This window comes from Tyto alba, unplaced genomic scaffold (assembly GCF_018691265.1).
Source record: "Tyto alba isolate M040663 unplaced genomic scaffold, T.alba_DEE_v4.0 Super-Scaffold_38, whole genome shotgun sequence".
Taxonomy (NCBI): Eukaryota; Metazoa; Chordata; class Aves; order Strigiformes; family Tytonidae; genus Tyto; species Tyto alba.
This window is the reverse complement of record NW_024881313.1, coordinates 19,227,679-19,255,075: the sequence shown is the minus strand read 5'-3', so window position 1 is coordinate 19,255,075 and position 27,397 is coordinate 19,227,679. Positions and strand designations below refer to the sequence as shown.

The window sequence follows — 27,397 nt, the reverse complement described above, 5'->3', positions numbered from 1 at the left end:
TCTCCTATTTGTGAACAGAGGTTTCAGAGCAAAGAGCAGGATAAGAAATAAAAAATTGCATCAGGACAGATCCTCAGTTGGTGTAAAAGATCATAACTCATTTGGATTGAATGGAGCAGTGACAGTGTTCAACAACTGAGGATACAGTTCTGTATTTTCCTGTAAACACTATCCCCTATGATGGTAAAGGACAACACACGGGGATTCCTCCTCATGTTCCTCTGTTCTGGCAGCAAAAGCTGATGTACTTGGTCACCTGGAGGCCACAGACTGCTGCAGAGCAGGTGGGTATCCAGACAGCTGAGCTGCTGCTGCTGCCCCAGTAGGCATATGGGGTGGGCTGTCCCCTGTGGGTTCATGAGGAGCTGTGTCTCTGCCCTTCTGGACCTCTGGGCAGCAGCAGTAACTGCCGGCTTACCTGTGTCACAGTCTGTGTGACCACAGGAAAGATGGTCAGCAGGCTCACGCTGTTCTGAATTCTGAGATAAGTTTCTAAAAACACAAATAATAAAATGTAGTAAAAATCTAGTTTTTATGCAAACAACAGAAAATAGTGGAGATGATGGAATGCAGGTGATATAATCTCAGACATTGTAGTTATTCATAGAAAGGGACAAGTTATTAACTGTGGCAGCACCACAAACATCAGCTGTCCTGGCTTCACACTCATTTTCACAGTCTACCTGTCTGTTTGAGGTGACATACTTTTTGTTACATCAGATTTCTTCCCAGGGTGCTTTGACTTCATAACAGTTCTGTCTGTGAAAGCTGTAGAGTTCATTCAAGCCCCTTGCTCCAGGCCATGTCCCACACATATCTGTAGGTGACAAGTGCAACCTGGAGCAGAAAGGAAGGCTGCACAGGGTTAGGAAGTGCAGGAGTTCCATGGCCTCCAGGAAGGTCAGGGGCTTAAAGGATCAGGTGGCTACTGTTAGCTTCTAGCAAGAGCCTTTACAACTGTTGCTACCCTTTTCTTCTCAGTAGAAGTTTGAAATGTGAGCAACTTGAATGAGTTGTCTACTGAACAGAAAGGAAAATAAAAAAGAATGGTGGTAGGTCTGGAGGTTCGGGTAGCTCCTATCACGAGGAAGGAAAAGATACACAAAGCTCCCATAAGCAGGAGGAGGAAAGCACAGCAAGGTTTTGTACAAGGGGAATATGGAGACTCTGGAAAAAGCAAAGGGGAGGTGGGACATGGACTTTGCCATGGCTTCCAGCAGTAGCAGCCTGGGCTTGAGACAAATACCAACAAGCATCTGGATGGGACACTTCTTTTGAGAAGGCTGTGAGGTACTGCTGAAGGGTAGAGGAAAATGGGGTCAAGATTAAAATTTTGGCTCTCAGACCATATTAATTTGCATTTTTTTATTACTTTTGAGCCTCGTTTGAATTCTTCCTTGATCTGCTTTGTCTATGGCCAGCCCTGAATTTGGGAGCCCTAGTGTGTGCAATGAAGACAGCCAACACATGCCAAACAAAATGCAGTCCCCTTGGTGTGTGATTGTCTCCCCAGGATCTGGGGACTGAGTTATGCTTGAGTCAGAGCAACCATATTTGGTTAAAACTGTATTTTGCTGTTGTAATTCATGGGACTCTGTTTGGTACTGCTAACTTGTTTGTGTCATCTGCTCAATAAATTACTTGCTGGAAGCTTCTCTTTCAATACAAATATTCCTTGCCAGCCACTGTAGGTTTTATGTGTGGAATTTGGGTTTTGGTTTTAGTTTTTGTTTTGTTTTGTTTTTTGTTTGTTTGGGTTTTTTTTGTCTAACAATCTAGGACCTTTAGTGCTGCCAAATAATTTTTCCTTTGCCCTTGTGGTGCAGCATGTGGGGAGAGTGAGCCGTTCCTGCAGTAGCCAGCTGCAGATGACAAGGTGCTCTGAGACACAAGGGTGCTCAGCTGTACAAAGGTCAAAGACATAATGATAAAATACAGGCAGATTTCAATTAATGATCTTTCAAAGCTCCTTAAACACAAAGACAAAAAGAGAAGAATGCATTTAATGTCTAGAGGATTTGCACGCTGTCAATCTTTAATAAAGATACCTGAGAGAAAATTCACCCTTGCAAGACAAGACAGCAGAATGGGCATCTTGTGAATAAAGAGCTGTTTGAGAGCAAAGGGCACCTGGGCTCACAACAGTACAATTCAGCATTGGAGGTTTCACTTCAAACTCAGGACAGCTGGAGGAGAGCAATGCTTTGGGCTGCTCCTGCTCCTGGGCTTTTAGTTGCATTATTGTTACTTGCTGGATTGAGCTGTGAATCAAACCATTATGAAAATAAGAGGCAGAAAAGAACCATTTATGATGAGCAGTAAGTACCATTGCTTGCAAATGCATTTGTTCATATGGTGGCTTCTAAGTGCCAGTAATGTGAACAGAATGGCTATACTGCAGCTCTTTTTTTTACATACTCTTTGGCAGACGTGTAACTAAATGATCTCTTTGTTTTTTTCCATAATACAACAGGCCTCGTTTGTCCTCAGAGCAGGGTAATTTAGTGTTCCATGCTGGCTCCAGCAAAAATATTGAATTTAGAACTGGACCACTGGGGAAAATAAAAATTAATGAAGAAGACCTTGCAGAAATTTTTAGTCAGGTGATACACTTACTTTTCTGTAATACATTTTTGTTTTCAGTTTTGCACATTAATAGTTTAATTGTCTTCAGAATTTGTCTTAGCAAATGTTTGATGTGTTTTGTATGATTGTTTTTTTGTATTATCTATGTCAGCACTCTAATATGAAAGTAAGCTATTGCAGACGTGTAATGCCAGTACCAAAAATAATTAAAATATTAAATTGTGTATGTAACAGAGTTCTTTTTATTTAAGTGGACATTATAATAGTAAAGTTAAGCAAGAATGAAACTTTCCTAAGCTTTTGAAAAAGCTGAGCTTGTTTCATATTATCTCTGTTTAAATTTAGGTGAGAGAAAGTAATGCAGAAATTCAGGAACTTAAAAAAGCCAATGGTGTTTCTCAGAATGTGTTCCAGCAGGTTGCTCTGCTGACCTCCAAGGTGAGCTATACCCTTGTGTTATTCTCCTCCAGCATTCACAGTTTTCCTCTCCTTAGATTACCATTGCTACCTGATTCATTCTAGTATTTCTGGACTCCAGGGATCTGGGGCAGAGTCCACATTTAACATCATCTCAGAGTCTATGTTCAATGTTAAGGTACTTATTCAGTAACTCTGGAGACAATGGAAATATTAATGTAAATCCCATAATTTCCAGTTACCAGGATTCTTCTTTTGTTCACTGTCAATATCTCTATGGAATATATTCTCTAACATTTATGGAAGTGAAATTCCACTAAATTTAGGAAATAGACCATATATGTTCTTATAGTTGTTACACAGACATTCCATGGATGAAATAGGCTATAGGGGTTTGCAGTGGAAAGAAAAGACCTATGCAGTAGTTTTGTCTCTTCTATGCTACTAAAGACTTTTCTCTGTAGATGATTTTGAAACGTTTGTCTGACTTGGTCTAAGTGTCTTTTGTTAGAGTGTTGCCACAAGTTCCTTATAGGAAAATCTTTTATAGCCTAAGAGACCTCCCTTTAGGGAATTTGTGCTAATACGTATCCATCATATTCTCTGATTCAGTTTCAGCTTGCTGTTTGTGGTTATAACCCACTGAGATATGGTGAACCTTTTCTTGGCTTTTGTTGTATCATCTCAGACTTCTGTCCTTCACATGTGTGTAAGCAACCAAACAGTCCCACTGGAATATTCACATTCCCAATGTTGAGTACTTGAATACATCTCCACAAGACTGGGTCTTGCTTTCCAGAGCCAAACTGGGATTTACCTAAACTGTCATTTTCTGAACAGCCTAAAACATCAAAATCCAATTCCGAAATGGGGCTTGATTTGAACCTGATTGTCACCTGCTTTCACACACCAGCTATCTCTTTTCTCAAAATATTTTGTTAGCCTACCAGTATCCAGCATGTACCTCTGTGGACACTCTCATACCAAACACGGTGTAATTTGCATTTCTCTTGCAGATCATGAGCCTTGACAGCCGACTACAAAGCTTGGAGCAGGTGAGTAAATGGGAAGCAAACTAGAGATCAAAAAAGAAAAAACACAGCACCAAGTAAATAAAGTGAGGTTACAATGATTGAATAGCTAAATTATTTCTTCCCTCTCATGCATTACTCAGGAAAACTCTTTTTGGTAACAGAAGGTAAATAAAAGCCAAGATTTGTGGAGGAGGTGAAATGCCTTCTTACAAAATATAAACTCTGTAGGAGTCTGCATTCCTTAAAGGAGAAAACAGTTGTAAGCTCAAGAACAACAGCTAGTTACGAAGAAATAAACTCTTCCTTCACTGATTTGTGAAGACAAAGACTGGAGAATTCAAAGTGGATTTTATATTGTACTGGAAATAGGTAATTTTCAACTGTCACCTGCTTCTCCACTGAGCTTGTGACAAGCCACAGCTACAACTGTCAGTAAAAGCAGTTGTCAGATGAGTCACACATGGAATCAAGACAAAACAACCTTCCATCTAGACTCACAGTTTGCTACTGAAGAACAGTCTCTATTAATATTTACTTCTTACAGGGCTTTTCTCATTTTAATGCTTGCAGCCATCCATCCTTACATCCTAGTGCTTGCTTACATCCATCCTGTGTAGGAGCAATTATATTAGTCATTATTTTGTACAGGGATAAGTGAAACAGCTCAAAACCTTTACAAATCAACCTTGCTGAAAAAAAGGGAGGGGGGAGAACCCAAGAAAGAATTAAAAAAAAAAGGTTTATCTTGAAAATAAATGCTAATGGAATGCCATATAAGCAGGAGCCTCATTTTCTGCTCCTTTCCTGAGTTTCAGGCTCTCCAGAGGAAAGCCTGCAGCAGTAACCCCTGTGAGAACTCAGGGACCTGTGTAGACTTGCTGGATGGTTTCTTTTGCCTCTGTCCCAGCAACTGGCAGGTGAGTCTTTAGCCTCCTTGGAGTGTGTATTTTATCTGTAAGGATACACTTGGCTTAGTATAATTGTGGTGAAGTATAGCATTTTAATGTTGCTCAGGACAGAATAAGATATACTGAACAGCAAAGCAGTAGTATTGCACTCGTCGTTTGGTTGAATGGCAACACATTTGCTTCTCAACAATATCAGTAGATACCAATAAACCAAATCCCAAACCATTGGGCTAGACCCTGAACTGTTATACACAGGTGATGGCCCATGAAATCAGTGATGCTTGGCAGTTCCCACAGCAGAGAATTAGTCCTTGGCTTTTGTTGAGCAGTGGACTGAATTGCATGCCTTTCTGTTGATCTTATGTGAGGATAGAGAGAGAATGGGGGAAGGGAAGGATATGTATTCAAGCTCAAACAAATAAATGGGGGGGGGGGGGCAAGTAATCAATCCCATTCTGAGTTTTTTAAATCCAGAGTCTTTACTGACAAAGGCTTTAATGGTGCTGTTACATGCACTAGAGATGGAAAAGTTACATCTTTTACTGAAAGGGTCTCAACTAGAAAGTTGTCCTAGCAAGATTAAGATTTGGGTCAGAATTGCTGTGCTTTCAGTTTTAATAAAACAGCATCTCCTGATAGAAACAGTTTGAAAGAAAGTTTTCTGAGCCTTTTGCTAGCAAGTTAGAAATTAGGGGGGATGACAGTACTATGCTGTCCATATGCTTTCTACAAACATCTGAAATATTTTATCCCCCATCTGACTGATAACCAGGGTCACAGAAACACAGCTGAAAAATTGCATTTTGTTGTAATGTTTCATAAGGGAAGCTGTGTTGATAGCAGCCCATAGTTTGTATATCTTTGGAAACTATATTAAACATTGGCTCCATGGTTTGCTTCATTTCTGAGCTATTTGGAAAATAAACTGGTTTTCCATTTCATCTTAGGGCCTCCTGTGTTCAGTGGATGTTAATGAATGCCAGATTTATGCTGAAACAGTATTAGGCTGCCAGAATGGAGCCACTTGTATGAACACACCAGGCAGCTACAGGTAACTTTTCAAAAGTATACACAAAATCCTATGAAAAATACTCTGTTACTTTTGTACCCCACATCACACCTGCAGCACAAGTTCTAGGAATGCATCTATTTAGTATCTATGCACTGTAATCCCTTGCAGTCTGTGAGAATATAAAATCTTTAATACACTGTACACCGAGCCCACCACAGACACAGAAGGCCTTCCAAAGCAATTGTCTGCTTTGACACAAAAGCAGGAAGAACCAGATTTATCATACATCCATGCTGTGGATGCAAATTGGAGACTGGCTCCAGTGACCCCGTGCCCTGTTGTAGGTGCAGGTGCTATAATGGCAAATTACTGCACTGTGGGATGTAGGTGGGGTGGTCTGTAACCAGCACTTACCAACTTGCCCACCTAGCACAGCCATATTATCATCCCTGTTATCACCTACCCCTCAAGACCAAAGGGAGCAAGGAGATGAAGGAGGTGAACACCTTTGGTCCAGCAAAGGCTTTGTATTACAGTAGTTGGAAACATCCTGAATATATGGGCACCTTTGATCACTGGCATTCCCAGTGCACCATGTAACTCTGAGAAATGCCTTCACCCCCTCCAGAAATAGAGGCACAGCTGGGACTGCAGCAGAGCAAGCAATGCACAGTGCTGCCAGGCAGAAAGGGAGGAGAAATGCTGGCCGACTGGCCAGGAGAGTGCCTGAGTTGCCTGTGTGCAGACCCCCATAGACATGAGCTCCCTGGAGCATATCCTTCTCTGGCTGTGCCCAGCTCCTTAGGAAACATGCTCTTGTTTACAGGGTAAGCCAGCCTGAACGTTCTGGGTCTTATTTTCCAAAATGTCAAATAATCTGGTAAATAAATAACTTTCAGATATAATACAAAGCTACCTCTGTGCAATGGGAGCAAGCAGACTGAAGAGCATACCACAGCTTTCTGCAAAGCATTTTGTCTCCTGCTTGAGCTTGAAAATCTTAGCCCCCACAAATATTTGCTTAGCGTAACCCTGGCTTATAGTGCTTTGTCAATTCTTGGAAGAACCTCACACAAGGGAAGTTCTCCTGCAGTGCTGCTCACACTTCAGCATTAACATAGAGCCTGCTGAGGTATCACTGGTACGTGATGCCTCCTGACAGCTTTTCTTTGATTTTAAAGGATGTTTCTTGCTTGCCCGCAGGTGGCATTTGTCAAGGAAATGACATACAAAGCAGCCTGCCTTTACTTGTTGTTTCTTACTGTGCTCAGAGATGTGGTGTACAGGTGCACGACTAAATTAAGGTTTGAGAGGACAAACCCTCTGCCTTTCTTGCAGGTGTTGTCATTGTGTTAGTACAGTTATGATTCCTGTAAGTTTCTTCCCCAATATAATTCTTGCCTTCCTTGGTACTTGCTGAATCGGTACTTCCTGAAATGAATTAAGACCTCTTCATAAATCATCCAAATCTTAAATTACTGCTTTTGCATTACCACCTCAAGATTATTGTTTAGTACTTTCCCCAACCCCATTGTACTGTCTTCGCAGTCTCCCTTCACATACTGTCTTACTTATTTCTGAGTGCTCCCCAGATACTAAAGCCATCCCCAGGTAGAATGTGACATGGCTCTTTTCAACAACTGTGAGAACATTGCTGCTAAATTTCTGGTATCCAGCAACCCAGGTCACCTGACTCCTGATCTGGTGTAGTTATACACACCAGTGTGGACTGAGGGTAAAGAAAAAGGTGATATTTAACTTTCCATAGTCCCCAGAGATAACACCAGGTGAAGGACAGTGCTGGATTAGGTACCATGAAATGGAGCACAATGCAGTCTTCACTCCCTGTTCAGATTCTTTACCTTTACTTTTCAAGCTGTAACTCAGGAAAGCACTAAAGTATGAGGAAAAAGAAAGTATGAGGTGCACTAAAGTATGAGGTGTTCAGGAAATGCCTTCCTGAATCGGGACCGTAATGGGACATTCCATTAGTTGGATGAAAGGCTGTGAGAGTCCCCAAGTCTATCAGGCTTTTGTGTCAGAACCAAAATAACGGGGCCCTCATCACAACGTGCCATCAGCAATGGGAGAGAACCAGGACAGTACATTGCAGCAGTGCATCGCAATTTGGCTGAAGCTCCTTGCAGCGTGACCTACTTCTTGAAGTTCTCTGAGCAACTTCAGATGGGTAGCAGATTAATCTTTGCCAGACTAGGCAGGAGATAATTCCGTTGTCTTCCTCCTCTGGAGCCGGTCAGATTGCCTTGCTGTGTCCTTTGGAGCTGAACATGAAGCTCTGAATGTACTTTGAACATACAGAGGTGATCTGATTCCCTGACCTGTTGCCTCTGTTCTTGCCCAGGATGAGCTACTGCACTGGTGAGATGGTGTTGGTCTATCTGCCCTCTCTTACAATAAAGAACATGCTGTCTTACAGTACTGCAGACTGCAGTTAAGCATTAAGCTACTGTGGGGTTTAAAGCCTAAATTCATCCAGGTTGCTTGTGCTGGATGCAGCGTTTAGTTACCTGTGATTCCCTTATCAAACTGCTATTTCAGCTGAGTATGTGACACCCTGGCAGGGACAGTAGCAGCTTATTAATAAATTGCTCCAAGGTCCAGATGGCTGCACTGGAAAACCCTGATTCAAAAACTGCTGATAAATGCTTTGAGAGTAGTTTTCATTAGTCAGCTTAAAAGCAATTCAACAGGGGTATGTATCTGCCATATGCCATTGTGAGGAGCAGACATGGGCAGACATTGCAGCATATAACTTGCATCCAAGTAAGTGTCTCACTGTTATTTTAATAAAAAACTAGTGAACTGATAGGAGGCTTTCTGTAGGTTCAGGTCTCTTTCAATTTTATTTCAGAGCCTCAGATTTGGTCCATGTGGAAATAAAGGGTCAGAGAAAAGGGAAACATTACCCCATGGCTTAGAAGTTCCCAATTTCAGTTCTACTGCATATGTACAGTGCTGTGACTAATGTGTGCCCTATAAATAACAATGTGATGCAGCTGTCAGCCTGCAAGCCAGATCCCCCCTGTAGAATGCCTCCCTTTAGCCCACTACTTTGTTCTTCCCACCCCATCAGCCCTAAATGCGCCTTCCTGCCTGCCACACTCATCTGAAAGCTGGGCTGCTGCTGAGACAGGAGCTGCCACATCTTGAGGTGTGGTTGTGAAGGTAAACCACTCCCTGGGACAGGTCAGATGTGGCATTTCTGCATATTGCTAGAGGTAGGGGTTTAGGCACTTGGCATCATATGAGGGTCATAAACTGAAACACAAGGTTTAGGTGCTCTCTGACCGGAGTGGGGATTTCCAGGCTCATACTCTGCTGAAGTTTCATGTTAGACATTTCTTTTACTCTGGATTTGCATTTATGAATATAACAGAAGGCTATGGATTCTCCCATAGGTTCAGACAGTCATGGATATGCCCAAGTCTCATGTGATTTTTGAGTCTCTGCTAACAGGAGCCTTGAGTCTGTGCATGATTACTAATGGGATTGTCAGTATAGCTAAACAGATGGATTTCATAAGGAACACCACATAATTAAGAGAGTGGGGAATGATCTCTCACTATGGCAATATATGATCTTTAAGTGCTGTATAAAGACAGCATTTTGATTTTTCTGTCTGCTTTCACCATTTAGCTGCTCCTGTACTCCAGAAACCTATGGGCCTCACTGTGCCTTGAAGTTTGATGATTGCCAAGGAGGATCTGAGACACTTTGTGGTCATGGTATCTGCATAGATGCAGACAGGGATCAGCCCAACAAGGTGAGGAACAATGTATAAGTTTCATTATACAGCACAGCATGAATAAGCAAGAAACAATGCTGAGCGCCCCAAAACTATGTAGCACACACTGCTGCTGAAAAACAGCAAGAAATGCCACTGTATAACATAACCTAACCTGTTGTCCCAAGGACAGCAGAAAGAATTGAAAATGCCTTGTGTTACATTAGAGGAGAGGAACTTGGCACAGTATCAGATCTACTACTACATCTATAGGGAGCTTTGGAATATTCTTTGAATAAGTCAAAGTCTTATTTGAAGCATAATCTTACTGTTCATTATTTGGGGAGTTCTAAGTTGCTAGAATATTTTATGACTTAAATGATTTAGAAGGGCAAACATAATGAATCTTGTTTTCCTGGGAAGAGGTATACCTATGGAACAGTATCATCAGTGGCCTGGGAGCTGCCAGGGCTGTGTATCAGATGGGGTGGCTGCTGCTCACCTTTGGTGCTCCTCACTTTTGGTTGGACTTGGTCTCTGACTCCAGATGCTCTCCACCCATCTCCACTGGGTGGATGCTGGCATTCACCTGAATGGTCTTCTGGAGCAAGCCAGCTCATTCTTTTGGGGAGAAAATCTGGGATCAGGGTGTTCACTCCAAAGGGACACATGGAACATGACAACTTTGGCTCTTTCCACCCAGAACAGCCCTCCAAAACTACCCTGCCAAGCCTGTGCTCCTTAACACTATATATCCATGCACCATTCCGGACACACCACATTTTCTTTGTGCTATGTTATAAAACGAATTCTTTGCTCAATTTGTAAAACTTTCCACAACTCATCACTTGTTTTTTGCCCATTTTTTGTGGAGGAAACTTTTCAAAAGATTTCAGTGTTGGCTTAACAGTGTCCGATCCTGTGGCAGTCAACAATAAAGCTCCTATTAGCTTTAATTGGACCAAAGCTAGACAAATGCTGAAATCTGGCCATTAGTAAAGTTTACTAGAGAGAAAACTATTTTCCTCAAAGAAAATGTGTATTTGCAATTTAATGTGAGTGCTGCACATTGCACAGATTACCAAACTGTTTGTCTAAAAGAAAACAGCCAAGCTGATTTCAGGTTGCCTACAGTGATCTGTTTACCTTGGTTACAAAGCAAGTTGATGACTTTTAATTATGTTTATGTACAGTTCATAATTACTGTTCATTTTCTCTGGGAGCTTTGGGTAAATCACAGGTTTCTTTTATGAACAGAATGAATGAGCCTGTTGTTGCTTCCATAATCTAAATAGGTAAATTCAGAGGAAGAAATAGACTGAGAAAACTACTGAAGCAACTTATAAAACAGAATGTGCAAACCATGTGATGCTCTGAAAGCTTTCTTGCAGTAGTTTAAAAGACATTTTGTAAAATTAACTCCTCTTGCCCTTTTCTTGACTGTTCTGTCTTAAATGTATAATGTGGTGTTTGCTGTGGCAGCCCAAGTACCACTGTATCTGTGACACTGGCTGGATGTCCCCTCCTGGCAGCCCTGCCTGCAGTGCTGATATAGATGAATGCAGCCTCCCTAATCGTCCATGTTCACAGAATCCACTTGTGCAGTGCCACAACACACCAGGCTCCTACGTGTGTGGTCCCTGCCCCACAGGTATCACGTCCTTCCATGCTCCTGGGTGGGAAGGGGTGGCAGTAGGTAGTACTGCCTGTATGTCATAACCACAGGCACAGGATCCAGATGAGAGTAACTCCATGAAATGCTTTGGTCTGTATTCTGGAGAATAAATGTCTGTGGGTTATGTTTTACCTAGGTAATGCAGGCAGTGGCATTTAGCGTATGGTACGTCCCATGCTAAACTGAACATCTAAATAGGTCTGAAATACTGTCATGTCCATAGGTACCTTCATGTCCATCATGTCCCATTATCTTAATGTAATAGGTCTGAGGTACTTACATCCTTATGCTCACTGCCCTAAGACAATATAAAAATCTAATTGTCCCCTCAAGCTTTATGACCTATGATTCCTTTTCCTGAGTTGGTTAGGTGGTGTGTATAGGAGTAGTATTTCAAGTATTTAACCAGAGTTATGATAAAGCTTTGCTGCAAATTGCACATGTGTGCACTAGACCAGAACTGCTTCCTCTTTAGGTTAAAGTGTGTTTGCTTATGGAATATCGGGAGTACAGTTAAACAAAATGTTCTTGGACACACATCTTCACCCCATTGTGTTTGTAACCTATTTTGAAGACCAGTAATAATTTTCATCAGTTATGAGAGGGACACCTCTCCTCTTGTGTTAATAAAGTGAAATTCAAAAGTCATATTTTTTTGCTCAGTGGAAAGATCTGGTCAAAGAAGAAAATGAAGAGGCCAGGCTTTTTCTATTTTAAAGTCTTTCCTGTGCTTCTTTTTAGGCTGGCGAGGAAATGGCTACAGTTGTCAAGACATTGATGAATGTGAAAGTAATAATGGAGGCTGCTCAACAGCACCGATGGTTCAGTGTATCAACACGATGGGATCCTTCCACTGTGGGCTCTGTCCACCAGGTAAAATGGATTTTTTTTTTTGTTGATAAAACTATGGAAAGGCTTAAAAGATGAAGATTTAGCACATTTGCGCTTGCTTTATGGTAGACTTAAGAAACTGAAGATTGTTTTTTATAAAAGAAGGATCATATACAAAGCAATACTGTAATGTAGAATGCAGAGTCCAGGTATATTCAAACTGCTTCAGGTATTAATCAACATTTTGTACAGTATGTCTCTAACGATGATGCTCTGAGATGTGTTCCTCTTGTACAAAGTAGCCCTTTTCATTGTTAGAGCCTTGATTTGACAAAGTACTTCCTTTATAAGATCATTAATGGGAAACAAGGATTGCGTAATTATGATAGTAATTTCATTGTCTGTGTTAACTGAAAGAGTATCCTGTGTGCCATAAATCAGCTGTATTGTCTGTCTTAAAAAAAAGCCTTGATAATTGTCACGCTCTGAATGCTGTCTAAGGCAGCACTGTCTCTATTGCAGTAAAGGTCAAGCACCAGAAGTCATGACATCTTTGTAATTTGTGGTTTACAATTTAAAATGCTTTATGAAATGCGTGCTATCAATACTAGAAATACTAGCAGGAAAAACTGTTTCTAATTGGCCTTTCAATTGCCATTTAAATGGTAATAGACTGCAGGTAGTGAAGGCTCTCAATTACTGAGTGCCGAAGGGCAATCACCAGGCTGGAAACATCACCTCAGACAAGTTTTGGTGTGGTGCAGTGGACCTCAGTTCTGGCCGTGCAGAGCTGTGCTGCGATGCTTTGGTCCTGCTGAGCCTCCCGAGAGGAGCTGGATGTTGTGTCTGAGACCCAAGGGCAGCTCTGGCATGCAGCAGGAAGCCTGGAGGTGGTCAGGGCTGGATGGGTGCAGACACGTAGGGAGGGCAGCACTTGGTGGCTGAGAGAGCTGAGCTCCTGTGGCCTCACTGACCTCACCTATATTTGACTAACACTAACATACCTTTTTTCTAAAATCATAGGAGGATTCAGTTACAATCAGAACCCATCCCTGCAATGTAGGAGCCACAAGAAATATGCTAAGTTTTACTTCAGCGGTTACCTCAACTTTTTTACTGCAGAAGACTATGATTTTATACCATAAATTAGTCTTTTTCTCACCAGATGATAGTTTTGCTGCCAACTGTCAGAGAACATATTTTGTTACAGACTAACTGAGATTTACCTCTGAACAGGTTATGAGGGAGATGGACAAACATGTACCCAGGTCGATATCTGCTCAGTAAATAATGGAGGGTGCCATCCTTTGGCTACTTGTACCTCAGCTCCAGGTATGATGCCTTCTTAAGGACTGTAAGTAATACAAGTGTGAATCTCACAGAGAGATTGGTTAGGCTGAATCCACTTTGTAGCAACATATTTAGACAGCAGCTCCTTCTCCACAATCAGTTTTGCCTCATCCAAAGGAGTTTACAGGCAGGTTAGCTAAAGCCAGCAGGCCTTTCCACAAACGCTGATAGAAATAGATTTAGGCTCCCCCAAAGATCAGATTTCATCATAAAAATGTGGAGATCTTCACCCTTCCTCTTTGACGCGGTTTTCTAGTTTCAGCTGCTTTTACTATTCTTCCTCTTTCTATAAATACCTTTGGAACTCCTCCCACCACTTCCCACGAAGGTGACCTTTGACTCTCAGGTACTCATAGCAAAGCAACACTAGCGATCTTTCCATGGTCAAACTGGACACTGACCACAGAAGATGTCAAAAGATCAAATAAGTTAGAATTATATAAAGGCCTTTATATTTTATTATTTTATTATAATTATATAAATGTCAAGGACCTTTCCTGTCATTGATATTGTCATTGTAACAAGGACTGAATTACTTTCTGTATCTTGTCTCATCTCCCAAGGGCAAATACCATTTTGTTCCTGCACGTCTGGGTACACTGGAAGTGGATATGGGCCAAGTGGGTGCTCTCCTCTCAGTGGTATCTGTCAGCTGCAGAACCCTTGTGCAAATGGGCAGTGCTTGGTAAGTGCTGGGCCCCCTACCGTGACAATGTTACATAGTTAACCGGTAACAACACGGAGACTGGTGAGACTGAAAGCTGAGTGCAGACCTACTAGAGGTCAGCCGGGAGTGGGAGATCGACAGATACACCCGGGGAAAACAAAGTGAGTTTCAGGGCACACAAGCCATTTCTTTGTATTTGAAGTAGAGACAGCAATCTTGGCACTGATAACCTGAGAGGTTGTAGATGGTACCCCAGGCTAGTGATGGGATCCTGGTGCTGGTGGGGGAGAACTGATGTACAGCTGTCCTTGGTGGGACAGGGAAGTAATTTACCACCTTGGGTCCTGGAGGAATTACCCATGATAACAAACCCAGTACCTTTGCTGACCTTCAGTTAACAGTCATTACAGTTAGTTATATGTTCCTAGGCTGATGTTGTGAGAGCCCCCCTGAAATCTCAGGCTGCTTATATGGATATGGAAAGGGTGCTTCATGGGAATTGGTTGTACTCCTGCTGCTAGCTGGGTGTTTTGGACCTTTACTGATTGGTGGTGTGAATTCATTCTCATGCACAACAACCATTTAGTTTGTCCACATGGATCCTATGAAGGCCTTTTGGCTTCCTCAGTGAGGTGTGCTGTGCTCGGGTAAGTCCACACTGCAGACCTGGGGATTTTGATAATTCTGTTGTGGAGGATATTTATGGTGATGATTTTGGAGAATGTTCACAAATCATAAATTTGTTGTTCCAGTAGAGTCTGAGGGCATTTGACCACATCAGTCTGCGGATATCCTCCTTTTGATGATCCTGGGAGGCAGGCGGGAAATACAATACGGACTTGGTAGTGTTAGGTTAATGGCTGGATTCAATGATTTTAAGAGTCTTTTCCAACCTAAATTGGTTGGAAAATGATTCTATGATTCTATGATATGTTACCTTTCCCTTTTCCCATTTTCTGTGTGAAAGGAGATGATCCTCTCACATTCACTCCACCTCTTACCAGCATTCCTTGCTCTCTCTTCTGGAGGTACCTATTGTCTTTTCACTCAGATATTTAAAGGGCGTTTTGTGCCATGACAGATCTAATCTACTTTTTCTGATTATTTAGAAACTGTTTATTTTAGTCAGTCTATTAAAAGGTATGACATCTTCCCCTAAATATATCCTAACATAAAACCATAGTCAACCGTGGCTACAAACTATTCCATAAAGATAACACAGTCAGGTACTTCAGTAATGGGACTATAGAAGCATCTAATAAAATAGAGGAACAGCACAGCTATATTTGGCCAGTGTAATGACAGATGAAATGTAACGTTAATTAAGTATCAGGCAACGTAGATCAGAAAACTCCTTTCTGCCTTCTAAAGCAGCATTCTGAGCCCTAAATACACATCAAAATCCTTTTCCATCATACTGAAAATCTCTATTCAGGACAGAGAGAACATGAACAGAGAATGCAAAAGGAAATAGAGAATATAACACATTGATTGTATGTCATCAAAGATGAGATTGTTAGCATGTACCTTGGAATACCATGTTCTGCTTTATCTGTAAAAATCATGTCTATAAAATAAGAAATACAAGGAAAGAGGACATACGAAATTAAAACATTTAGAGATATGGAAAGACTTGATTATAAGAAGAAGTAATAAAGGTTGAGACTAAAGAAATGGAAAAGTGCCATACAGAATAAGGAATAATGCAGAGAAAGCAATGAAATTGTTCCCATTTAACATCCCTCAGGGTGAAAATGAAAGTTAACAGCCCACATAACTGCAGTGCAGACTTCCCAGAGAACAGTCATGAGAGAAATGATTTATAAACCACTGTTATTTTGGTTTGCTATTTATAAGGTTTAGATAATATTACTGACTTGTTTCTAGGGTGATAATTTTAAAGCCAAGCAAACAGTTTTCTGAATGGCTAAATGAATACAGATTTTGACTTTCTAAAAAGTAATTTGAAAGAGCCTTGCAAAGAAATAACTTAACAGAAAAAGCAAAGACTTTGATAATCTGATTAGGCTTTAGATTTGTTTTGGTATTTACCAGTGACCATGAAAGCCATTAAATTCCCAGTTCACTTCTTTGCTCTGATATCTCCACATAAAATAAGTGTAAATATCAGTCTTTCTGCCAACTACATTGATTCCTTTAGGTGATCCATACTCACCAAACTTATTGCATTTGCTTGTACCTGTAGGCAACAATTTCTGGATATTTCTGCCTGTGTAACGGAGGCTGGACAGGCCCTAATTGTACAGAGAACATTGATGAGTGCCTTAGCAACCCATGCCAGAATGGGGGGACCTGCACTGATGGGGTCAACAGCTACTCCTGTGAGTGCACCAGTGCCTGGACAGGACCACAGTGCCAGACTGCCCAGCAAGGTATGGCCAGAACCTCTTCCCCAGGAGAAATGGGCCACCAGGCTTTAGAGAGTAGATGCTTGATGTATATGATTAATATGGGAATAAGAACCAAGTTGTGATGGAAAAACCCAGTCCTCTTCTTGGTGGATTACAGGTCTCAATCCAAAATCCCTTGAAGTTAGAGTTTTCTGTGAGTTTTGTTTATAGCTGCTTTGTTTAGCAGTAGGAGTGTTACAAGTTGATCTGCAAACTCACTGGCCTTGACTAGATGCCAGACATCCTAAAATCATATCTCTGTTCCTGAGAAAGTGGTCTGATAAACTGTCTGGGAAAGAGGATCTGATGTAAGAAGAACAGATTTACAAGAGAATATATTAATGTTTCTCTTGTGTGCATATTATTTCATTTGTTGCAAAGATGAGAGGTCCTGACATTTTTAGTCAAGATGAAAAGCCAGAAAAAGTTTACAAAAAGAAATTTAATGGAAGAAATGTTATCCATGAAAATGGACTCTGAGTTTTATAGGGTGACTGCAAGGTCCTTCCTTTAACATTTCTTTTTGATATCACTTTTTTTTGTATGTTTGGGACTTTTTTGCCATTAATTTTAATTAAACAAGGTCAGGATAGCATTCCAGTGAGCGCCCCTGTGACAACTATCTGTGAGATGGCTCATATTTATTGCAGGTTGCTGAGAAGAAAACAGATTAACTTTTCACAGAATACAGAATGTAAAACTTCCACTGAGTCTCTGTGAAATCTGCTTTATTTTAGAGCTACTTCAGGCTCTTTTCTATTTTCCTTAAATATCTAATGTTTTATTATTAAACACATATGGGCAAAAATTTATTTTTAACCATTCATAACAGAAAGGATAGAAATCCTGTATTTATCCAGTGAGAAATTATAATGTATCAACTTCATTTAGTTCATAACCGAGGAAAAAATACATTTTATAACATGATAATTCTGAATGTGCTTGAGAAATGATGAGATGTTTTAGATGGACACTTCAAACAAAATTATTTTTACAACTCCTTGAAACAAAATACTTCAGTTTGCTGAGAAATCAATATTTCTTTGGCATCAGTTCAATGTTAAGCTACAGCTCTTTGCTGTACACTGTAGCTATATGTGCATTGCATCTTGGGTGCTTTATGGACATATTTTTCTGTAGCTGTTTGGAATTCCCAGTTCACAGCTTCCACTTATTGAATGGCTCAGTGAGAGAAGAGACCATGGTGTATCAGGAGAGGTATTACCTGGCCCAGAAATCTGATCAAAAAAGAATAGATGGCACAATAAAACATCTGAAGTATAACTTCTATGATGCACCACTACTGAAAAAGACAATTTTATATCATATTATCTTCTAAATGCCATTTCATTGTAGGTGAAAAATTTAAAGATTCGATCTGGGGGTAGTCTTCTGGAAACAAACTAGTTGATGGACGTTTTCCTGAGACGGAAACTACATCTTATGGCAGTATCCACATATTCCAACTAAAAATCTTTGTTATTTTTCCAGGAACTACTTTTCTCTCAGGGAGTAATTTTGCTCATTTTTTGTGATGTCATCCCACTTTAGAGGAAATCCTGAAGAGTCTTTTATAGAAGTATCTTTCATCCTTGTTTTAAATGTTTAGGAAGTCCAAGCTATGTGAGAAAGTTAGGTTTTGTTTAAGTCTGTATAGTGACAGCACAAATTAATGTTTCATTTTCTCTCTCTTTCTGCAGTTTGTGGAGGATATCTCTCAGGCTCCAGGGGGACATTCAGTTATCCTAACAACCCAAACAGCCTGCAGTACAACAGTGGGGTCAGCTGCGCTTGGGTTGTTCAAACTAATCCCAACAAGGTAAAATAGAGTTTGGGTTAAAAAACCCTTATTCTGCAGGACCCCTCAGCTCATCAGAGCAAACGTGACCACCTTCATGCTACATATTCCAATATTGTGACCCAATCCCCTCAGAATAAATAGTTTTTCAAAAAGAGTAAGTTTCCGATCCTTACAAGCCCTCAGGCTCCTTTAGCCTAAGAATTTGCCTGGGCTATGTTTTCAAGGTTTTCTCATGCAGCTAAGGGTTAGAATTTATTCACCTACCACCAGCTAGAGAAGGTTCCTGTTTTACATTGCTTTAGCATGTGATCTGTAAATAGCTGCATGAGAAAAGCTTTGCTCAGATGGGCTCCACAGTTGGTTCGTGAGCTAAGTGACCCCAGAACAGCTTAATGTTTCTGATTTCTGAGCACCAGAAGAGTGGAATACTAATTTCATATTGTCAATGGCTTTGTGTAATAACAGCATTTTAATTTTTTTAAAGATTAATTTTTAAATGTTGCACTCAAATGTATGTTCTGATTCTGATCTGCAACTAACAATTCCACTTGGGTTATAAATAACTACTAAATATGTTACTTCACACTTTAACATGGGATTTCTTATTTGGGATCTAAATATTTGTTCTATTTTTGACATTTAATGGGATGAATTAAGTAGTTATAGAAACCAGTGGTTGCTAGTGATTTATGCAGCATTCTATATATATGTATGTGACATATCCTCAGCTTTAAGCCTCAGAGCCACTACTGTCTTCAGCAAAGCTATATTAGAGCACATCAGTGAGGAGTCTGAACAATATAAAGCTGTATATTCAATTATAGTATCTAGAGTGGGTTTATGAGACACTGATTTTATATGTAAAAAAAACCCCACATTTTTTTAACTTCCATGACAACACTTTCAACCATAGCAAGGATGAGAAATGTTAATTATCTGATGAGAAAACTGACATAGGAAACCTGGAATAAAGTATTTGATGCTGTATTTCAAGCCTTTCACATGGCTTAAAATATATACATATATAACAGACACAGGCAAATGATCTCAATTATTAGTTTATAGAAATAATGCTATTTCCAACTTCCCCATCCAAATTCTTTCCTATCTATCTTCTCTCTTTCCTTTTGACCCTTAGGATTCTGTAGTGTCTTCTTCTGTCCTGGAACTTTTCAGGAAATGGCATAATGGCACCAAAGCTCATAGATTCTTATAGTTGCATGAACACATATATCTGCTCTATGCAGAGTTACTGCATAAACAGTGTATCAGCAGATGGAAAAAAGAAAAAAGAGATTTCTTGTTTTGTTACTTTCTTTTAGATTGTGCATATTATTTTCCCATTCTTCCAACTGGAGGCAAGTAATGAGTGTAACACTGAATTCCTTCAAATCCATGATGGGCCTTCGGCGTCAATGCACATGCTGGGAAAATACTGTGGCTCCTCACCTCCTGCAGAGCTTTTCAGTTCCCACAACTCCCTGTATTTTTGGTTATACTCAAACCACACCATTACAGCTGGAGGTTTTACTGTTCAGTGGGAATCTCGGGATCCTGGTAAGTTTGATGAACTGTCAAGTTGTTTAGCATCTTTATGGCTTTGGAGCAAAATGAATTACTTATTTCCTTTGATTAGGAAACATTAGGAGCAGTAGGACAGTATTTTACTAGGGAGTGAGGCTGAAATGTAGACATATATGTAATTTTAAAATATTTAAACTCCAACTCTAGGCCTCTGCATGAATAACTTTCTGCTGATTTTTAAGGCTGCTTTATACGTCCTATGAGGAATCCCCCAAAGAGCATGTGTTCCTGGAGATGCTATTCTTCTGATTAGTTCTCTTTTCTCACAGAAGTATCTAGTACTTTGAGCAGGCAAGTTACCTTTTTTTGCCACTGACAAGTTACAAGAGGATAAGGCGGTTGAACTATGCTTTCCAAACATGTTAGATTGATGGGAATTTGATTTAAAATTGTCTATGAGCTTTTTGGTATGATTTGTTGCACATTTCTGCCTGAATTCTTGGTAACGCCACTTTTGTGATTCTTCCAGGAGGTCTGGCAGTGCATTTCTAGAGATAAACCACAAATCATCTTGTGCAATGTCAATCTCACTTCAGTGTTCTATGTATTGTTTAGAAACAAAATGGTGCATTGGGATGTGTCTTGAAAGAACCATAAAGTATAAAAAGTATAGAAAATTCAGGGGGCAAATGGTTTCCTTATTTCCAGAAGTATTTATTGAAATTCTTTTAATGTGATTTTTGGTGGTTTTTTTTTTTCGTTCAATTTACGTTACTAGATAATTACTAATTGACAAATATGGATACTGAAAACAGATCTTTTTTGGGAAAAAAAGAAAGAAAGCAAAGAGAGAGAGAGGTATAGATGTGACTAAACTAACTATTCCTTAGGTATAACACAAAAGTTAATCCTACCATTCCCAACTCTCATGCTGAGAGGGATGGGGGTTTTTATTACAAGTATATAAAACAGCCTTTTCTGTAATTAACGTTATTTTTTTTAAAATTAAAACAGTTTTGTGCATGAAGACTAGTTACAAAGTACAGAAATTCAGATTAATTTTGTAAATCAAATCCAAAACACAGTGCTTCTGATCATTCTTCTAAAGATATTTCCATCATAACTGGGAATGAGTCTTTCTTTTACTGTGCAAATCAGGAAATATTTGGAGTTCTGCTTGTATAATTGAGATGTAGAATTAATTGTAAAATTAAAAGAAAGAAGTAATTTGTTGGTTTGTTTGGCTTGCTCTTTGTTTTTGAATTTATTTTGGATCCAAAAGTGGTACCTAGTTTTGATGCTACAGGAGAATTCATCTTCTGACCTGACATGCATTGTTAATGACTCTGTTCTTACATGTTTCTTTTCTGTTAGAATGTGGTGGTGAGCTGACGGGTACTTACGGTTCAATAAGCTCTCCAGGATACCCTGGTAACTATCCTGTAAACAGAGACTGTTTCTGGACCATCTCAACCAGTCCTGGCCTCTTCATCACATTTGCTTTTGGCACATTAAGCCTAGAACACCATGAAAATTGCAGTTGTGACCATTTAGAGGTAAAGTTTAATTGTGGATTATGACACCATTTTATGGTTATGCTATTGCAAAACAAAGTATTTCAAAACTTGTTGTACATACAGAAGAGGACTGTTTGAAAATCAAATCCTGGCTTGGAATGCTCATTTGTACTTACTTATTCCAGCCATCAATACACAGTCAGGTACAGGCAGTATATCAGAAAGAGGATGAGATCTTGCTTCACTGAAGTGGAGTTTTGCAATTAAAGATGATGGGATTCAGGCCAAATAGGAAACTTTCACTTTCTTACAAAGTTCAGTCTCTATACTCCTTGTCAAATGTCAACCCACAGAGAATTAATCAGCCTAAGGAAAGTTATTAGGGATAGGGAACTAAGATTAATAGAGTCATATTATAGTACAGTCCGTGACTTGATATGTGAGCTTTTTTCTCAATTGCAAAGTAATGGTTATAGATCTCACCAATAACCAGTCATGGAAATGAGAAGATGGTTTGGAATAGCATGTTCTCCAAAATCACGCAATGCAGAACATGATTTCAGGAAAACAGTTCAACAGTAGACGTCTCTTGTTACTTTCTTTCCCTTTCACAAAACTCTTGATGAATCTCCTAGGATCTCCATCACAGCTATGCTGATGGGTCTGTTTCTTGGTTCCTGTGTGTTTGGAGGAAACTTCCCATGAGCTTTCCCTCCACCCACCATCTACAACATCTCCTGAGGTCCCCAAGATAACTTTAAGAGTGTTCATACTGTTCACAATTGGCACACATCTAACAATCCTAAATACTGATCTATCATTCTGTCTAGATTCGAGATGGTCTTCTTCCACAAGACCCCATCCTTGGTAAATACTGTAGCACTGCATCTCCACCCCCACTCCAAACCACTGGTCCATATGCATGGATTCACTTTCACTCTGATAACTTAGCTACTGATAAAGGCTTCCACATCCTCTACACAACATCTCCTGGTAAGTAAAATTCAGCATTAAAGGTTGGTCTGTGACATTCCTGTGACATACCCAATAGCATATGAATGGATGGAATTAACACTTGATATTTAATAATACAGAAAGCCTCTTTGATTTGCAGCTATTGCACAGAGGCAGCCTAAACTGAAAGAGTTACCATACTTGTGAGTATCTCAAGTAATGTATTTTTTTTCTTAATGTAGCAGATCCAAGTTGTGGAGGAAATTACACAAATAGTGAAGGGTTTATCATGTCCCCTTTCTGGCCTAACCCTTATATCAACAACCGACAATGTATCTACATTATCAGACAGCCAGAGGATGAAAAAATATACCTCAACTTCACCCACATGGAGCTGGAGAGTCACACTGATTGTTCATCAAGTTATATTGAGGTGACTTTTCTTAAGCAGTTGCTATGAAAGGTTGCTTACATGTGTGTATAAAACCATGCTGCATAATTTCTGTCCCAAGGGCCACTGCAGAAATAGTTGTTAATCAAAGGACCAAGTGTACCAATTTATTAGGGTCCAAAAGTCACAGGGGCTAAAAGAGCAGAACTGTACATTTAGAATAATGCAAAGATAAGAGAAAATAAAATCTGCCTAGCTTAACACTAATTCTTGATTGGCTGTACATGATTAAGGTGGAGTTTGGACCTTTGGTAAATGCCATAGCCTCTATGCAGAATTTTCTGGAGTCATGGTGATATATGGAAATTCTTGTTCTGGCACAAAAAGGAAGCACACTATATATATATTTATATATACATACATATGTACATATATACATATGTAAAGCCAGGAGTTTAGTGTTAGCATAACTGAAATATTACACGTCTAATTCAAGAATTGTTACTAGTCTAAATCTATTTACTACAGAAAAAATAATAGTACAGTTAGAAAGTTTCTGTATGGAAAATGTAATAAGAATACAATCGTAATGTTGATTTTAACTGGGATCTGCTTGAGGTGATTTTTCTATTTGTTTTTACACCTATCTCTCTCTTCACGGTCTGCAGCTTCATGCTACACCTGAATTTACTACTAGGGTACCTTTTTAAGTATGCTAGGTACGATTTCTCCATTTTCTTTGTTACCCCTAAACCCAATTTTGTCCATCTCCCAGTCTGCGTTTCTTTAACTGACCACGGGTGGGGCTTGGCATGGTGCTGTGCAGGCCAGGGGCTCCCCAGGGCTCTGGGGGCTCCCCGAAGGGGCAGAAGCAGGACCTCACAGTCCGAGTCCCTCTCACTGCCCGGGCCAGGAGGCAGGCACCTCCGTGGGGGTGGGGATGGACCACGGCCAGGCCAGGACGTGGGCATGTGGATGAGCCTGGCTCAGCAGAGCCCATGGCTGGGCAGGGCAGGGCTGGGGGGAGCTGGAGACCGGCCCTGCTGCAGTGTCACTGGGGTGGGGACGCATGGCCCTGGGGAGCTGACATGGAGTCCTGGGCCATGGACAGGGTGAGGAGGTCCTGGGAGAGGCAAGGCTGGGCCTGTGAGGCCTGTGGTGCCCTAAAGCCATGACAAGCTCTTGATGTCAGTGGCCTGTGCCCCTTCTCCTGTCACCCTGTCCCTGTTGTCCTCTGTGCTGCACCCCAACTTGCCATGTCTCAAGGCATCTGCTGTCGTACCCAGCCTGTGTTTCTCCCTGTAGTCATAAATACCTCATCCTACATGGAATGACTGCTGGGTGCTGCTGACTGTGTAAAAGTGTGGCTGTACCGCACAGAAGTAAACAGAATTAAAACAAACTGGGCACAGACACCCAGTTGATTAGCAAAGGTGCTGCCGCAGCTGAAGCAGGTAGAAGCAAGCCCTGCTGCCCCAGCGCAGAGCTGAGTCCTGTGCTGCTGGCTATGCAGATAAGTGGTAGCATGAGTTTGGTTTTGTGTTTAATCTCTTCTTGACCAAGTGAGGAATAGGCCCCTGTGAGCTCCGTGCAGTTAATCTGTTTTTAAAAGATGTTATTGTGCTGACATCGTTCCCTTCCCTCCTCCTCTAATTCAGAGACTTTGGTTGGAATGAGGTGTAATTAATTTCTGTAATGAGAGGGGAAGTGTGTTTAATGAAAACAGACAGCTTTTGTTTGTTTGGCCTGGTACTCCTCTTGCCTAATTGCTGGCAGAACAGCAGCTAAATTCACAGCAGCCAGAGAAACAAAACCTTTTCTGTTGAACGTGATCAGTTTGTATTAGTTCAGCAAGGCATTTACCTCGCTGTTTGCTGATCAGTCACACAAGCCTTTTGGTTTCCCTGTGTTTCTGTCCTCTTCTTCCTGCCCTCTCACTCAGTGACTCAGCCCGGAGCAGAGAAACAAGACCGATGTTTTCTGACTGGGACAGTTGGTATGACTAAAGAACTGTGCTGTTTTATCAATGCCTGGTTTTCCATGTACACTTTTCTAAAATACTGTCTCACTGGGTTTTATAATGAAGTTCAGCTAGGGAAATAGCTTTTAGGTGTTAAAATGACTTTAAAAGTGACTCACAGACAATTGTTTTGTCACTTTGAAAAGACTCAGATTACTCCCATCCCTGATGATACCAGGAAACCTGCAGAGTTTCCACAGGGGCTAGACACAGCTCACAGGCACTTGCTCAGAGAGGGATGTTTAGTCTTTTACTGAGGAAGGAACAGCCTGGGACCAGGCATCTACAATAAGAAACTAGAGACAATAAAACTTCTTATTTATAAAAGACAGTGACATGGCGCTGCAGAGGTAAGGTGTTAGCCAAGGCAGCTCTTTCTCCTTGCCATCTTTCTAACTGGCAATAGGAGATACTACTCCTATGGTTTAGAGAACCTGTTATTTTTATCACTACTCACTGGGCTTTATAAACCAAAAATGTAAGGAGAATCAGCTCAAGAAAAAATGTAAACTCCTGTGAACTATACTTCTGGAAGCTTTCACTGCTGTCCAAAGATTTTGTACATTTTCTCATCTCAGTTTCTCTCCTGTAAATCCAGAATAATTCTGTCACCTTCAACTCAAGTCCCAGGGAAATTAAAAATATCTGTTAGTCAGAAAACCACTTCATCAACTAGAGATTGCCAAAGCTGGGAAAGCAGGCCAGCCACTGCCTGCTCACCAGGGCACAGACAAGGATCCCCTGCCTTCTCTCCCACTCCATGGAGAAATACAGCTGAGGAGGAAGGAAGAGGTGATGAGAGGGAACCTGAAAGCTGGATGTCCCTGACTTTGCCAATGACATATGGAATATCAGTGCCACTGAAATAATTTTTTGGAGTCAATCAACAGCATATAGGTGCATTTAAAAGCAGCTCCAGCTATATAAGCTACCACCACTTCTACAGCAGAAAATACCTATTTTCTTTTTAGGAGAATCTTTGGGAGAAAAATTCCATTTTTTTTTTGCCTGGGCAAATAGCAGGGGGCCTGATTTTGGACCTCAGCTTGTTGGCTGCCCTCTTGGGCACCTCAGAGGGCATTCAGAGCTCCTTGGCTATTCCAGTGCTCTGCCCAGTCACTTGGATACATCTATTCTTTCCCATGGACTGTGGGTTCAGGGCCTGAAGTTCAGAGGTGCAAATACCTCTTTCCTTTCTAGTCCCCTTGATAGGCAGGATTTATAATCAACTTTTGGGAAAACATATAAGATACATTTCTCCTTTGATTAGCAAATTGATTGAGTTCAGTAGAGTGGCAGTGGAGAAGGTAAAAGTTGAAAATGATTCCTCGATACAGCTTCATTGTCACTATCATTCATTGAACCCTTGGGATAAAGTAATGGAAAGGTGTCACTATACCTCTTTACTGCTTTAAGGACTCAGAGTTGCATCTCCTGTTAGTGAGCTGTCTGACTGCATTGATGCGTGGGTGTGATGGGACATGTGCTTTTTCTGGAGAAATGCCATTGAAAAATCACTAGAAGCTTTATGACCAAAGCAAGAAAATTACAAATACCCCCTTTTTTCCCCCAGCAGATTTTAGTGTTGGCAAAAATTTCATAGCTATCACTGGTGAGCACCTTACCTATCTCTCTCATACTAAAGGTGTCACTTTTGGAAGCATAGGCCCAAATTGTACGAAAGCTGAGAAGATCTGTTTCATCCTAATGTCCTGTGACAGTAGCATTTGTGTGTCTTCTGTGCTGATCATTAAGTCCTTCTTCTGAGCTCTCGCAAATCATGTGCTTGTGCCAATTACTGTGATGGCTCTACCCCTCTTATTTGTAAGTAAAATAGTTACTCCTTTTGTTATTTAGCAGCTCTTGCGAGGTTGTAATTTTATCTGGATAGAAGATCCCAATGCTGTTACGATCTGACATTTTTCTTTTTTTTTCTGTTCGATGACTAGGTTCGAGATGGTGACAGTGAGATGTCTTCCATTATTAATAAATTCTGTCATAGTACAGTCATGTCTCCAATCACTTCTACCAGCAACAGCCTCTGGATCAAGTTCAAGTCTGATGCTTCTGTGCAGAGGGCTAGCTTCAGGGCCATTTACCAAGTTGGTAAGAGGAGCTGGTGATTTGTACAATGAACTGATCTGTAATTTGGACATGTTCAGCCATTTCTGTGCTATAATATCCATATAATGGGTTTAAGACAAACTCCAAAAGAAATAAAAGAAAAAAATAAAGTCAATTTATTGATTCATTTCTGCTTTTAGAAATGATAAGATGATGTCTGCAGTAGGTCTGTTGTAGGCACTCCTTCCTAGCATGCTTGGAAATGCACCCCTTATTGCTTCTACTAATGATAAATTGCTTACCACTAACATATCAAGGATGATATAGCTATAATTCTGCCTAAATCTTTTGACTTTACTTTTTCCTATTTTTTAGTTCTTAATCACCAGCAAATCTATCTGTGTCTGTGAACCAAATGAGTCAAATCTATTAGTTTTCATGGGCACAGTTAGATTGGTCTTCTGTATATACATGTTTATGCTATACTTAC

The 27,397-nt window shown here is 40.5% G+C and overlaps 1 protein-coding gene across 1 annotated transcript in view; it reads left to right on the top strand.

Moving 5' to 3' along the window:
- The first annotated feature begins 2,199 nt into the window (after positions 1 to 2,199).
- CUBN (cubilin) overlaps positions 2,200 to 27,397 on the top strand; it is a 145,654-nt gene continuing 120,456 nt past the window's right edge. Inside the window, exons 1-18 of the mRNA XM_032991812.2 lie at positions 2,200 to 2,318; positions 2,474 to 2,603; positions 2,932 to 3,024; positions 4,020 to 4,058; positions 4,853 to 4,954; positions 5,893 to 5,996; positions 9,615 to 9,741; positions 11,185 to 11,353; positions 12,119 to 12,250; positions 13,445 to 13,540; positions 14,122 to 14,243; positions 16,432 to 16,618; positions 18,337 to 18,455; positions 19,760 to 19,994; positions 21,336 to 21,517; positions 22,309 to 22,471; positions 22,675 to 22,865; positions 26,793 to 26,949. Of these exons, the coding sequence (XP_032847703.2) occupies positions 2,200 to 2,318; positions 2,474 to 2,603; positions 2,932 to 3,024; positions 4,020 to 4,058; positions 4,853 to 4,954; positions 5,893 to 5,996; positions 9,615 to 9,741; positions 11,185 to 11,353; positions 12,119 to 12,250; positions 13,445 to 13,540; positions 14,122 to 14,243; positions 16,432 to 16,618; positions 18,337 to 18,455; positions 19,760 to 19,994; positions 21,336 to 21,517; positions 22,309 to 22,471; positions 22,675 to 22,865; positions 26,793 to 26,949 (2,467 nt within the window). The remainder of the gene's footprint in view (positions 2,319 to 2,473; positions 2,604 to 2,931; positions 3,025 to 4,019; positions 4,059 to 4,852; positions 4,955 to 5,892; positions 5,997 to 9,614; positions 9,742 to 11,184; positions 11,354 to 12,118; positions 12,251 to 13,444; positions 13,541 to 14,121; positions 14,244 to 16,431; positions 16,619 to 18,336; positions 18,456 to 19,759; positions 19,995 to 21,335; positions 21,518 to 22,308; positions 22,472 to 22,674; positions 22,866 to 26,792; positions 26,950 to 27,397) is intronic.